At 41.0% G+C, this 15527-nt stretch overlaps 1 protein-coding gene across 5 annotated transcripts in view; it reads right to left on the minus strand.

Moving 5' to 3' along the window:
* Positions 1–15527, minus strand: part of Ndc1 (NDC1 transmembrane nucleoporin) — a 64359-nt gene that overhangs the window by 45208 nt on the left and 3624 nt on the right. For 3 of the 5 annotated variants that reach the window (XM_050136219.1, XM_050136218.1, XM_050136221.1), the window contains exons 3-10: positions 14698–14799; positions 12006–12180; positions 11170–11308; positions 9657–9765; positions 8697–8748; positions 5438–5573; positions 3818–3910; positions 1595–1676 (exon numbers count right to left, since the gene is read on the minus strand). In XM_050136219.1, coding sequence (XP_049992176.1) covers positions 1595–1676; positions 3818–3910; positions 5438–5573; positions 8697–8748; positions 9657–9765; positions 11170–11308; positions 12006–12180; positions 14698–14799 — 888 coding nt within the window. Of the gene's footprint in view, positions 1–1594; positions 1677–3817; positions 3911–5437; positions 5574–8696; positions 8749–9656; positions 9766–11169; positions 11309–12005; positions 12181–13472; positions 13550–14697; positions 14800–15527 lie in introns of all 5 variants that reach the window. The other 2 variants (XM_050136223.1, XM_050136222.1) reach the window with 1 other exon arrangement.

The raw sequence follows: 15527 nt of genomic DNA on the forward strand, positions 1-15527 counted from the left end.
ATTCTCATTATTTAAAAAATAAAAATATCTTCTCATCTATCTGTCTTTGATTTTCCAAGACCTTTGTCTACTCCAGCTATCACATAAAGACCAAGCATGGTCCATTACGTGTTAAGAACAGCAAAAGCAATGTAAACTTCTCCCATCTCATGTCATTCCTTCCCTTGTCACGTGGATTACTCTTATGCTCCTTTCGTATCCTGTAAGGGGGCCATCACCTAAGCAGCAGGCACACATGACATTGTCATCAGTAGACTGCACTGGTAACTCAGGACAGCTGGGAGCTGTGTAATATTCTAATTAGATTTTGATCACATGCCCCAGAACAGTTCTCGGCAGAACACATGCTATTTTGTCAGTCACTTGGATCTCCGGAAAAATAACATACGGAAGACGAACCCAAGTGTGAAGGAAAAGCACAGCAGCCGCCTGCTCTCCACAACAGCAGCTCTAGATGAAGGTTACCCAGGCTCTTTCCCATTGGGGCTGGACTACTACTTCCCTGCCAAGAACACAGCAAGAGCTCTAGCAGAGTCAGTCTTGAGTTGCCTGGCAAGTACAGAAGAGAGTCACTTGCCACTATGAGAGCCAGTCTGTCTACCTTTTCTTCTAAGGGAAGCAGAGTAACCTAGCAGGAGCAGGGAGCTCTGTCCATGGAACCAAATAACAAAAATCTTACTCCAGTTCTTACTCCCATCTAGGAAGGAAGCCATCTGGTTCTTAAGGTCCTCAACAGCATTAAAACAGCTGAGATTCTTAGCTCACTTTTCTGCTAAGACACTTAATACATAATTTCCTCAGGTTCAGGTATTTAAAAAGCTGAAAGAAATGAATATCCACAAATAAATAAACATTTTTCCTGGTGACATGATTCTACCTATAGCATATAATTCATGTAAGATTTCGCTCACTCTTCTTCTAAGGACTCAGGATGTGTGGTGTGGATGAACTACATTTCTCTTCCAAAAGTTTGGAGCATTCTTAGTGCTCTCTCACTCACACTCACACACACAATACACTAACACTCACACACACACACACACCTGTGCACCCATTTAAGTCTACTACGCGCAGTGATATTTTGTTTGTGGTTTAACAAATAAAACTTGCTTGAAGATCAGAGTGCGGAGCTAAGCCACTAGTTAGTCAGAGGCCAGGCAGTGGTGGCACACACCTTTGAATCCAAGCACTCAGGAGGCAGAAACAGACAGATCTCTATGAGTTCAAGGCCAGTCTGGGCTACATGAGATTGATCCAGACTAAAAGAGAAACAAAGCCAGGTGAGGATGGCTCACACCTTTAATCCTAGTATGAGGAAGGATATGGCTGGGTGGAGAGAGGAATATAAGGTGGGAGAAGATAGGAGCTCAGTAGACTCAGTCTGAGGATTCCTAGATAAGATCGTCCATTTGGCCTTAGGATTCGGTAGGGAGTAAGAACTGCTCTGCTGCTCTGATCTTTCAACTTACATACCCTAATATTTAACTCCAGGTTTTATTATTAAGACCAATTAGAATTCACACTACACACACACACACTACACACACACACACACACCTGTGCACCCATTTAAGTCTACTACTCTCAGCAATACCTGGTTGACTGAGGCTAAAAACTTCTTGCCTTCGAGAAGGAGAATATTGAGAAAGTAACATTAGGTCTTGTAAGGCCAAATACTAAAAGGAAAAAAAGAAAGAAAGATGTTGAAACTTTAACAAAATCATACGTAAGAACTAGACTCATTACATAACCAAGGAGAAATCAGATGGACTTTTTAAAAAAATAAATATTACAGAACCAGAACCTTCTTTTCTGGATCCCTGGAACTCTCTTGCCTCTACTTCCCTATATACTGTAAGCTCCAGCTACATACAAGAACTACAGAGCTCTATAATTTTATACTCTGTAACGGAAAACTCTGATATCGTTTCCTTCTGTATAAACTGAGTTTCTATCCTGCCTGATTGTGCAGCCATTCAGTCCCAAAGAAACATAGGGGGGCTTAAATGATTATAAACTGGCCTATTAACTCAGGCTTATTATTAACTAGCTCTTACAACTTAATTAGCCCATAATTCTTGTCTATGTTTAGCCAACTGTCTCGGTAGCTTTTATCAGAGTGGCATCTCATCTTGCTTCTTCTTGTGTCTGGCTGGTGACTGACTCTATTTTTCCTCGTCCCAGAATTCTCTTAGTCTGGTTGCTCCACCTATACTTTCTGCCTGGCTATTAACCAATCAGTATTTTATTAACCCAATATGATTGACAAATCTTTAGTGTACAAGAGCAGTTTCCACAGCACTTCTGGAACATACTCACAGCTCTCAGCTGTGGCCCTTCCACCTGTTGCTTCTTCTGCACCTACTCACCCCACTATGAGACCCACAGGGACATTATCTTGCTCACTGCCAAACACAAAGGCAGAGCCTAACACATAAAACACATAGCTATTGCTTTTTACTGAAAATCTACCTTCTCCCTGGCAAGCTTCTTTACTAAAGTATTCCAAAGCATTGTTCCTTCTGAGAAGCAGCCTAGGATTGGAACCACGGGGAGTAAGTGGCATTTGCCAGTATTAAATTAGCAGTGCTGTGTGTCTGCCTTTTCCATTAGGTTATGCTATGTCTTAGTCATCGCTCTACCCAATGCAACCAGCAGTGCCTGACACTTGCCTACTAATAAAGATTTAGTGAGTAGCCAAATGAGTAGCTAACACTTACGAACAATTAGTGCCTCAAAGAATCATCTTCCTATTTGTCTATAGCTTCTCTAGGCAATGACAAAAACAATGGGTTTCAACCATATTTTTAAAAATATTTGTAAATTAGTAAACTAGCTGGGCATGTTGATACGTGCCTGGGTCTTAGTACTTAGAAGGTTGCTTAGGCAAGACAATTGAAAAGTCAAGTCTAACCTGGCCTACATAGCATGATCCTGTCTCAAAAACAACCAAAATAATACAATAAATAAGGCCCAATGATCTTTTAGCAGGATAAGATATATACTGTTAAATTTTTCTCATTTAGTTTGATTTGTAAATTTCTTTAACTTTTATGATAATGATTTGTTTCAGAATTATCAGTAATTCAAATGTCAATATACAACTAAGCACACTATCTTGGAGACAACAAACATCGCATGAATAAGTGTGTCTTGGTCCTGCAATGTAAAGACTCACCAGTGTTTTTGTGTTATGGCCAGGAATGGTTTGTGAAGATTAGGTATTTAGCTGGCTACCACTGCATATTATGCTTGAGAGAATTGTACATGTTTTATAAAAAGTTAGCTAGCTTAGCTGAGTGTGGTGGAGCAGGCTGGTGGTCTCCATTACTCAGGAAGCCGAGACAGGAGTACAGGATAAATCCAGGAGTTCAAAGCCGTCCTGGGAAACATATGCACATAGCTGGTGCATACACAGGGCACTTTACTCTTGTATTTAATCACTTGAAATAAATTTTTTTAAAAAATGCCATTAGCAAGTAGGTAATGTTTACAATACCAACACTAGAATATTCTAGACCAGTGGTTCCCAACCTTCCTAATGCTGAGACACTTGAATACAGTTCCTCATGTTATGATGACCCAACCACAAAATTATTTTTGTTGCTACTTCATAACGGTAACCTTGCTATTATGAATCCTAACATTAAAAAAATCTATGCTTTCCAACAGTCTTAGGTGATCCCTGTCATTCAACCACAGGTTGAGAACCCGTTCAAGGTGCTCAAAAAGTCTATCTAAAGGCTTAGCTGTGCTAACTATTGCCTCAAACTCTCTAGGTAAGGCAAAGGGAACTGAAGCTGCACACTTCTGGTACCTTTATGATGAGAGGAGGACTGCTGTTCAGGACTTTCGGGAGGCAGTCATCTGATTCCTCTGCAAATGGAGGCTGAACAGGGAACACATAAGCCTGTTGGATATAATCAGATACAAAGAATATGAAAGGAATTCTTTTCATGACCTTGTCATAATCAGCGAGCACTGACTGAGATTACAGAGACAAATACAGTCAAATCAACATCTTCAGTGTTCCTTGCAAACAAAGGCACTGTTTAAGAAATGTTACTGTAGGAGCTGAGAGATGGGTCACAGTTAAAGCACTGGCTGCTCTTCAGAGGATCTTGGTTTGATTCTCAGCAGGCATACTGCATGGATGTAAGTGTCCTTAACACCAGTCCCAGGGGACCAAATGCCCTCTTCTGGCCTCCACAGACCCCAGGCACTCATATGGGACGCAGGTATACATGCATGCAAAACACACTCATATGTACAAAAAGTTTTAAATAAAAAATATATTTTCACTGGGCAGTAGTGGCACACGCCTTTAATCCCAGCATCCGGGAGGCAGAGGCAGGCAGATCTCTGTGAGTTCAAGGCCAACCTGTTCTAGGGAGTGAGTTCTAGGACGGCTCTAAAGCTACAGAGAAACACTGTCTCAAAAAATCAAAACAAATAAAACAAAATAAAGATAAAAAATATATTTTCTAAAATATCACTGTCCCGATTTTATCAAACTGACATCTATTAACAGAAATAAATTCCAGGAACAAAAACTCTGTGAAGTCACTGAAAATGACCAGAGATGTTAAGATCAAATAGAACACTTCTTTTCTGTGACAGATACACAGATGATTTTTTTAAAAAATGGCAATCCTTCACTTAAAAAGATTTTTGTGGAGCTAGAGATGGCTCAATAGTTAAGAGAACTGGATGCTCTTACAGAGGACCCAGGTTCAATTCACAGCACCCATAAGGCAGCTCACAACTGTCTGCAACACCAGTTCTAGGTGATCTGATATCCTCACACAGACAAAACTCTAATACACACGAAATAAAAATAAATTAATTTAAAACAAAAATTTTTGTGAAGCTGGAGGAATGGCTCAGCGGTTGGAAGCAATGGCTGCTCCTCTGGAGAACCAGGTTCAATTCTCAGCCCCCACATGGCAACCCACAACTATCTGTAATTCCAGTTTCATGGTATCCATAGCAACAGGCATGCATGTGGTACACATAGCAAAATACCTATACACATAAAATAAATCTTTTAAAAGTATTTTTGTGAGACTAGTCCAGATTAATTCAATTTTCAGAATTTCTTAATAAATTTCACGATGTTTTTCAAAAAGCAAATATTGTATAACTGCATACTTAAACTTTGATAATATCTATTTCAATAGCACGTAAAATTAATTTAAAATCTAGTCCCAACTTGTACTCAAAATAACCAGGAAGAAAGCCAGGCTTTAAGTAGAGCATAGCAAATAGTATCCTGTTTAAGCCCAGTTACTCTGTGAGCACCAACTCTGTTCCTTAGAAACAGAGAGTCAACGACGAAACTGAAACCAGCTAAGGAACACGGCTCTGAGCAGTCATCTGCTGGAAGCACAACTTCCTATACTCTGAAACACAACATTAACAAAAAACAAATACTGACCTCTGTGGCATAGATTTTGAAGAGTATCCATGAGATGTACCAAGTCATCAAGAGGAAGACTCCACAGAGCCAAACATGGTAGAGTAACGAGACATTAAGGAGGCCGCCTATCGTGTCAAGAGGCCTGTGAGCCTGCCTATGAAGACAGTAAGTACCATTAATTCCCACGGCAAAGACAAGGACTCCATACTGAGAAACACACCCTATTTGTTGGTACCCTTCTAGAGCTATTTCCCTAACATTTCCTCAGAGGTATGCAGGGGAGCCATAGGGAAAATGCTGGCAGGAACTGGCCTTGCAGGTCCCTGAGTTCTAAATCTGCAGTACCACTTACTATGGAAATCAGAGCCATGTCTATAAGCCTATTTATTTAGCACAGGCAGAAACTTATTAATGCTAATTCATGGCTTGATTCTTTAACCCATTACATGTCTGGGGAGCAGGTATGATAAGAAGATTTGAAGGTTAAGGCCACCATACTCTCAGAAACTGGTGACTTGTAGATCAGATATCAGCTCCGTGTATATGGCATATAAACAGTTTCAGAGTATTGCACACGTTACAAAAACAATGATCTCTGCTTTTTAAACGACTTTAGAAACTATTAGAATGCTACAAATCCTTAAGTGATTTAGTTAGTACTTGTATAAATCCTATAATCACAAAACTAGCAATTGTACAAAAACAGGATTTGAATCTGACCACAACCTACACACTGCTGTTAGATAAACCGCCACCTATAACCATATGTTCATCTTCATTTTCCTTATCCATAGAACAGAGTCTAATGTCTTCATTCAGGCTCTTCAGGCGCTCACAAGATTTCATCACCTTACAACAGGATTGACCACCCCGTGCTTGGTATTCGTGCAGAAGGCCAATACATGACAGAATTATGTTTAGCTTCTAAGTAAATACTGACTGAGGAGGGTCTGACTTGCATGAAAGAATATTAGGCAATTGGCCATATTATAAGTTTTTTTTTTGAGTGAAAGAACAAAAACTTAAATTTCTATCAAATATTGTTTTTCTCTTTCCAGTTGACTCAGGCTGCACAGAAGGCTAACCGAATACATGGCCTGTGCATTTGGTTTCTCATCTAGTAACTAAGCAGAGGACAAATAAATTTTACCTAGGAACTTTTAAAACTAATTAAAATCTGGGGATGGAGAGATAGCTCAATGGTTAATACTGGCTGCTCTTCTAGAGAAGGTCCTGAGTTTAGGTCCCAGCATCCACGTGGTGGCTCACAGCCATCTACAATAGGATCTGATGCCCTCTTCTGGTGTGCAGAGCACTCATACATAAATTATAAAAAAAATAGAAAATTTTAAAAATTATTTTTTAAAAATTGAAATGTACAGTACCTCTAAAGTTTCGAGATATGTCAAAATCCCAACTCTCTAAACTCAAACCTAGTGAATTCCACATATGATACAAGTCTCACAGTGAAATAATCAAAATCAAAAGGACGCACAGAGAGGAAGCTGATTCTATCCAGCAACGACAGGGTAAACCCTTTACGGTCTGTTTATTTGAAACAGGATCTCTCTGTATACCCCAGTCTGACCTCAAACTCATGGTCCTCCTGCCTCAGCCCCGATAGACTTGGGGTCGCAGGTACACCCCTCCCTCCACAGATGAACCCTTCAGCTGTGGGCAAAGCATGCGTGAGGTAACTAAAAGAGTGCACGCCAGCGCTCCGTCAGCTGATGCCTTGCTCAGTTACGGTCGTGTCATAGGCAAAGTGAAAGAATGACACATTACTAGTGTTTAACATTTTTCCATATTTATTTGACGATTAAACCATCGTTATATCATTAAAAGTTCTAAGAGAGCCGGTGGTAGGGCTCAGTGGGTAAAGGCATCACTACCAAGTCTGACACCCAAGTTTCATCCCCAGACCCCACATGGTAAAAGGAGAACATTGTGGAAGGACAGAACTCCCACAAGATGCCTCTGATGGGCACACATACTCACATTAAGTAAATAAATAAATGTTAAAAAAAATTCTATGAGGAAAAAAATTGCATTTATTTGTTTATTTACTTATTTGTGTTTTTTTGAGACAGGATTTCTCTTTGTAGCCCTGGCTGACCTGACACTTGCTCTGTATATCAGGCTGGTCTCAAACTCATAGAGATTCACCTGCCTCTGCTCTGAAAAACTGGGATTAAAGGCAAGCACCACCACTGCCCAGTTTAAAAAAATAAATCCATTTATTTTTTAAATAAATCATAGACAAGATGAACAGGGCAAATTTTATGACATATAATAAATGACAAAGACAGACATGGGCCACACAACTCAGAAAGCCCACTTTCCTTTGGTATGAAAGATTCTTAACAGCAGCAGCAAAAAAATGGATGGCTATTTCTTAGGACAAAGAAGGACAGGAGTATTCTTTTGGTTTTAGGATCTTGAGACAAGATGTCACTATGTAGCTTTGGCTGGCCTTAAACTCACTATGTAGACCAGACTGGCCTCAAATTCATAGAGATGTGCTTGCCTCTGCTCCAGAGTGCTGGGATTAAAGCTATGGGTTATATCCTTAAACTATGGGAACCACATGCACTGAAAAATAAATGCACTTTTTTTTATATGAGAACTGTATGCGTGTGTAAATTCATGAATCTTGCTCTGTGTAATAAGATGGCCTGGAACTCACAGAGATCTGCCTGCCTCTGCCTCTGAAGTGCTGGGATTAAAGGTGTGCGCCATCACTGCCTGGCTAAAAAATGCATTTATTTTTTAATAAATTATAGATATGATGGGCAGCAGTCTCACTGTGTTGATATGGGTGCATGACTCAGAAATTTTATGAAAATGAATGATTTAATTTTCAAGCCTACATTGGAAAGATTAGGTAACTTCTAGCATCTTTAGGGGGTTATAGTGAAGCAGATAAGCCCAATGGGGCACACTATATGGCACTAAACACCCAAACTTAAGTATGAGGAGCTGAGACGTCTAGCTCAGGAGAGACTGGTGGGGAAGCCAGGAAGGGGGCAGCGTCAAGGTAAGCTCAGCCTTCACCTGACCCCACAGTGGCTGCTCAGGGGTGTGAGCAGTAGTGTGGAGTTTCCAGCCTCCATACAGGACAGGGCATGAGTCAGCACCTTGTTACACCAAGCACCTACCTCTTTTCTGCCGTTTCTTATTTCAATTTAAAGAAAAAATTAAAGGAAAAACCTAAACAAAGCATCTAGAAAGTAGCAAAATTTAAAAGGAAAGAGATATAAAATTAGACGTGGCTTACTCATCTATGTGAAGGTCCATAGCGGTGCTAATCCAAGCTTTGGGAATATGGCCTGCAGAGAACAACACCAAGACAGGAACATGAGAAGTCAGAGTAACAACTCTTCAGCGTGCTTTAGACTACGAGGTTCAAGTACACAAGGAGACCTCAGTTAAAATGTTAGGCTGTCTGATTAGAGATGGAGAGTTAAAGAGAATTAATTCCTAAACACTGGAAGTCCTTCCACTGTACAACTGTAAGATATTCGAGTCTTAGTCACCATGGTTATTAAAAACAAAGAGGCAAGACAACTGTGACGAACTATATGTAGCACTTCCAACTCTTCAGTACACGATCCATGTGGCTAACAGATGCACGCCATGAACTGTGACCAATTCCATCAGCCCATCTCAGATCCACAGGTGAGCAGTCACTCGCCCGTCTCTCACTCACACAAAGCAAACTGTGTAGCTGTGTTGCTTCTGAGCTGGTGAGTGGCTCAGCAGGGAAGAGCTCGGCACCAGAACCCACACGACAGGAGACAACCAACTCTTGCAAGCGGTCCTCTGACCCTGCCATGTTTACTATCTTTAGCCGTGCAGCAGAGCTGTTGACTGACCACTGTGCAACAGATCTCTAGAACTGTCTCACCGCATGCATGCCTGAACACTTCGCCCTTAACAGCCCCTCCCCTTTCCCCAGCTTTCAGCCTTCAGAACCACTGTTCCATCCTGGCTGCCTTGTGCAGCATCTGGTTTTCTGAGATGAACACGATAGTGAACAGCTTATGTTGTTTTACAACATAAGAGATTTCTCTGTTTAACGAATATTTTACATGTATATATCACATTTCCTTAAAATTCCCTTAATTGATCAAGCACAGCTATAAAAAATATTAATTCATTAAAGAGTAACTTTGCAACTGACATTTTCTACACTATGAGCTAATAATATACTATATTAGAAGGTAGAAATTCTTACCAAAAAAATAATACACAATGCAGAAATTTCTGACCACAAACAGGGATTCCACACAGCTATGTTTAATTAGTAAGAGGAGCGATCTTCTGAAGCGCAAAAATTTATATTGCTGTGGAAAACAAGAAAAAAGTAAAGGACACATTCAGTATCATTCTGGGATGGACACTCCAGCAGAGGCAGAGGCTGAAACACAATCATTAAGAGCGAGGGTTGCAGCTAGACGGTACAGGAACATGTCTGTACTACCACCTCAACCAAACAAACTATAACTGGAAGCCCATGAGATAATTCAGCGAATAAAGCCGCCTCCTGCCAAGCCTGATGATCTGCATTTTAGGCCACAGGAGACCCATATGGTACAAGCTGTATACACACACACAGAAATAAAAATGTAATTTAGAACTTAAAAACCCACAATAATTGTGCAATAAGACAAACTATTCTAATGTTTAAATAGTTAATTTTTACACTCCATAACTAAGATCAGAAGTAAAAACACTGACAATATCAAGTAAATGACTAAAGTATCTCACCACTCTTTAGAGGCAGAGAGGAAAAGGAATGGGCCTGTCTTCTCTTGTTTCCTATCAGTTCACCCTGCTCTGATCACCAACTCAACAACAATGGCTTACCATTACACAGGCCAAGACAGGAGGGTCCCTGGAGCTCAGGGACAGCTACTCTGCCAGGTTAATAAATTCTGGATTAAGTAGGGGATCTTGTCTTGAAATCTAAAGTGAAAATCAATTGAGGAAGACATCCATCTTCAATCTTTAGCCTCAACACATGCAAGTGAGCAAGCATACACATGTATGCATTTGTGCAACACTCACACCCTAACTGAAGCATTCTTACTACACCACTCAAACCAGATGAAAGAGTTGTATTTACACATCCATGCCTTATTCTAAAAGGGTCTTAAATCACTTGCACATTCCTAAGCAGATGGCTACCCCACGCCCTTCCCATGAATGTTGTCATCCTCCTCCAGCCTACTGGACCACAGCAAGTGTTACCACGACCAGGAAAGGCAAGAGCAGGAGCAGCATGCTCAGAGTGGCAGCAGGAAAGGGTGGCTGGAGCTCTCAAAACACACCCAAGTCTCACGGACACAAAGGTCTTCCAAACTGCCTTTTGAAGATTTTGGTGCTAAAGTGTGTGTGTGTAAGAGAGACAGAGACAGAGAGAGAGACGGAGAGAAGACAGACAAATCTGGGTGGGAACGGGTATTTGTGGAGGCAGAGGCCCATCCACCTGTGTGCTGTACTGCTCACCCTGCACTCCAGTGTAGCTGACCTCTGAGCTTCGGGAGTCCTCCAAGCAAACTGGGATCAGACACCTATGCTACTGCACTCCCATGGGATCTGAACTCGTAGTCAGGCAGTTTTACCCACAGAGTTTTATTGACAAATTCCAGTTTTACTGATCAAATCTTGAGTTAATCATATAAAGTTGGCAATATGTATAGACATATTAGTACAATAGGTAAGGAAATGCTCAAATTATATCTTACCTGTATAATGGGAAACGGGAGATAATTCATGTTGTTAATGAAATACAGAAGACTGTAGCTATAGCCCATGAATGCTCCAGCCAGGAGGAAAAACAGGTGCTGTTCATTCATGCAGGTTTGGGCAGCAGGGCTATCTAAGCTGAGGGGAAAAGTTAAGCTATTAATTCAACAGTCAAAAATACATTATTGTTTTAAGGCTACTTGCCAGAAGGCAAGATTCCAAGTTAATTACTTAAGAAATGCCTCAATTCTAACAAAATGACTCACTTTAGGTAAACAGAAGCAAAAGATTAACAAAGCATTTTCCCTTGACGCACGAGATCCTGACTATTGCTGTTTCCTTGGAAATCTGAGGTAAGAATGTGCACAACAGTCATGTTGCTTCCAAGGCAAGTTGACTTCATCTGCATGCACCTAGTGGAGGTGTTGGAGCTCTGGGCTTCTCATGGCTCTAACTGGGCATCCCTCTCTGGGCCTCTGGACGGTGTCCTTAAAGTTCCCAGGAAGATACGAAATCAGGGAGCACCACACTGGACCTTCTCCCATTATATCTCTATCTGCATCCATGGCTATCATTCGCAATGCTCAAGCAGCTGACACTGCCCCTGAATCACTCCCAGAGACCCCACAGCACCTCACAGCCCCTTCCACATATGAATGTCTTTAAAATTCGCTAATTTCCCGAAACATAAACTATCACTAACACTTCATCCACAGAAACAGGAACTTCTGTGAGAGCCTAGAAGGCAGAGCGTTATACTACTGATCTCCACAGGGCTCCTTTGACTTGGTAAGCAAACACGGTTCCTAGAAAGAAGAAAAAACACTTACTATACCTCTTAGTCACAGTACAGGGAACCACGAGAAAACTGTACTGGCCCTTGGTGATGATGGCCGCACACCACGCCACCACCATTCCCATGGCAGCATGGATGAAGGAGTGCATGAGCTGCTGAGGGTGAAGGATCCTCCCTATCAGGGCCAGTCGGGAGCCGGGGATGGTGGGCACAACTGCAGAGAAAGCACAGCACCGTGGCTTTGTAACCGCAACCTGAAGCTGGAGGAGCTTCACTTCCCTCTCACTGCGAACACCCAACCAATGAAAATCCAGTACAGGAAGCTCTTATGCTAACAACTCTAGCTTTTAAAAAATTGAAATAAAAAGAGGCACACATACAAGAAAAACCAGGGAATCTAGAGATGAGGACTTAAAGGGACATAATTAACATTTTCTATTTTTCTTGTTTTTGTTGTTGTTTTATAGACGGGGGTCTCGTGTTGCCCAGATTGGCTTCACACCACCTGTAAGAGTGGAGGATGTATCTGAACTACTGATATCCACCCTTGCCTGTCTCCTGATTACTGATGTGTACCCATACATATGGCCTTTTCACTTCTTTAAATTAATATTCCCAAGTAACTAATATAATGCTAATTCTGACATTTTCCTAAGTGCTATAAAATAAATAATTTAGAAGATAGCTCCAAACTGCCTTTATTTCAGCATCTGAAACTCACTATAGAGTTCATCTCTGAAAAATAAGCCACAAAGACAAAAATCACAATAATGAATATCAAATGCTTATAGTTATTACAAATTATTTATTTGCAAGGGGTCTATGTAGAGGTTAGAACCAGCCCTCTCCTTTCCCCACTAAGCCTGCTGACGAGCTTCTATATGGATATTTCAAGAAGTTCTCTGAAGTGCCCTGGAGGACAACTGTGGGAATGTCTAGGCTGCCTGACACAGACACGAAGAAAAGAGGTGCTGCAGGTGCTGTAATGGGAGGGAGCTGCCATCATCTCCTCTCCCCACTAAAACTGCCCAGGGCCAACTATGTGACCGACTTCCTACTGTGACAAACCCTGCCATGACACTCAACACTCTTTCAAGTTCCATCTTCTCCCTAGAAAATCATTCTTCCTCTTCGTCATCTGCTTAATACAACTCCTCCTTCAAAGTCTGGTCCAGCCATTGGCTCCTCTAGGCCGCTCCCACACTGGGTCAAAGACGGCACCCTGGACTCTGTCGTACCTGCCCAGTGTACCGGGAGCACATGATGCTTAACACACAGTACAAGCATAAGCCTACTCCTACAGCACGTGCCAACACGACCAGTGAGGCCTTGAAAACATGGTGCACACCTTTGACCCAGCACAGGCAGGCAGATCTCTAAGTTTATAGCCAGCCTAGTGTACAGAGCAAGTTCCAGGACAGCCAGGGCTACACAGAGAATCCTGGTGTCAAAAAACAGCAAAAAATAAATAAAATAAAATAAAAATACTAACTTGAGCGCCCTCACCTGGCCCACCTACATACAGAAGATGACCCAGGAGCACAGGAGAGAGTGTGAGAACATGGCCCATCTGCCAGGGAGCTCTGAACAGGATTAGAATGGACAGAGACCCAGTCAGCAAGAAACACTACGAAAGCAAAGAAAAACAGTATGGTGCAACATCCAGTCAGGACTTCAAATTTTACATACTGCTTTTTTTAAATATAGAACTTTCTTTTTAATACTAAAAGCTAAAAGGAGAAAAAAGATGTCATGGAAAACAAACAAACAAATAAATAAATAATCTGAATAACCTTAAGTGACAAATTCAGGAGTCTAAAAAGGTAAGAAAGGAATAAACTGAGTAAAAAATGCTCCGGAATCCAGGATTCTACCAATGCAAAGCCCATTTTTTTTTTTTTTAGTTAAATATTATAAAACTACAGACTTTGTTATTTGGTGGGGGTGGGGGGTGGAAGAAGAACCTCACAAAGCCAGTGATATAAGCTTGTAATCCTAGTATCCAGGAGGCTGAGGCAGGAGGATTACAAATTTGAGTTCAGCCCAGATTTGGTTCTGTACCCCATAAATTATTTCATAATTCATTTGCTAACTCAGAGCTTTAAGACTAACTGTGAACTATTAAAAGGGTTACATCTATTTTTTTCAATGTGGTTAAAAGTAAAATCGATGATTTAAATCCTTTATAAAAAAATAAATAAATAAATCCTTTATAAATACCCAGTTTTGAGACATGAGGACACTCACTCTGCTGGCAAGCAGTCCAGCACCACCTCCTGACCCTTCCATCCTCCCAACAAACCTTACCCAGTGGCCAATGACCTATGGCCTGTGGCCCCTGGTGCCACTACTCCACTCTGTCTTTATGACTGCACAGTGTCTATACCCAACTTCTGTAAGCAGACTCACACAATGTCTCTCATAAAAGCCCTAAATGTAATTTCAAAAGAGAAACACCAAGATAATAGTAAGTGTCACACTGAAGAAATAACAGGACATGACTAGGAACACATTGTTAAACTTCTGCCCTGGGTAGAATAAATTATTTTTGTTTTGTTTTGAGACAATGTCTTGGCATCTAACCTAGACAACTGTCTAACCCAGCACATGGCTACAGCTGGCCTCAAACTTGTAGTAACCCTCCTTCAAACCTCCTTAGCGCTAGGACTGCAAGCACATGCCATACCCCTGATGTTCAAACTTTTAAAAATATTAAAATTCAGAAACCTACCTGTATAGAACTCCACATTGAAAATACTTATTATTATAATTACCACTGACAGCAGCAGGAGATAGAAGATGACACGGGAACCACATAAGTCATTGAACGAATCTAGAAGACAAGAAATGATTTAGTGCTGTCAGTACACGGCAATACAAGAGCTCAAAGTACAACCAGTGCTTTTAACTTTGTGTGTGCAGAAGTCTGTGTGAACGTATGTGTACCTGTGATGCTTGTGTACCTGTGCACATAGCACAGGACAAAGAGCATGAATCCCTCAGAGCTGGGGTTACAGGCACCTATGAGACACCACCCTGGTCCCCATGATTACACAGCAAGCACCCTTCACCACTGAGCCATCTCAGCAGAATCCCCAACTGTAGTCTTAACATTAAAAGTCTGCCTTTTTTTTTGTTTTTTGTTTTTTTTAAGCATTTATTTGTACACTGCTGACATGTCCAATAGGACACAAAAACTCCAAAGGGAGTTATTTAGACTTTGTTCTGGGTACTGGAAAAAAATGGTATTAGAATTTCTTTTAAATAACACAGATGTCAGTAACAGAGAAAATACAACCATATGCAACCATTACACCACGAAGAACTACACAGCAACATACCAAGTTTCTTTTCAAAACATAAACAGAATTTTTAAACTCTACTTAGTAAATGCAATTAGTGCCTACAGCTAAAGTCAAAGTAACATGGGAACAGTGTAATTTAAAAGTCATCTAAAGGGCTAAATAACAAAGACCAGCGATGTCCCCGTGAAAACCAAAACACTTGCATTTCAGAGTAACCCAGCAACCAACATGCTTCCAAGTTCAAACTATGCATGTT

Source organism: Alexandromys fortis, unplaced genomic scaffold, assembly GCF_014885135.2.
Source record: "Alexandromys fortis isolate MF-2015 unplaced genomic scaffold, M_Fortis_MF-2015_v1.1 scaffold_13, whole genome shotgun sequence".
Classification (NCBI taxonomy): Eukaryota; Metazoa; Chordata; class Mammalia; order Rodentia; family Cricetidae; genus Alexandromys; species Alexandromys fortis.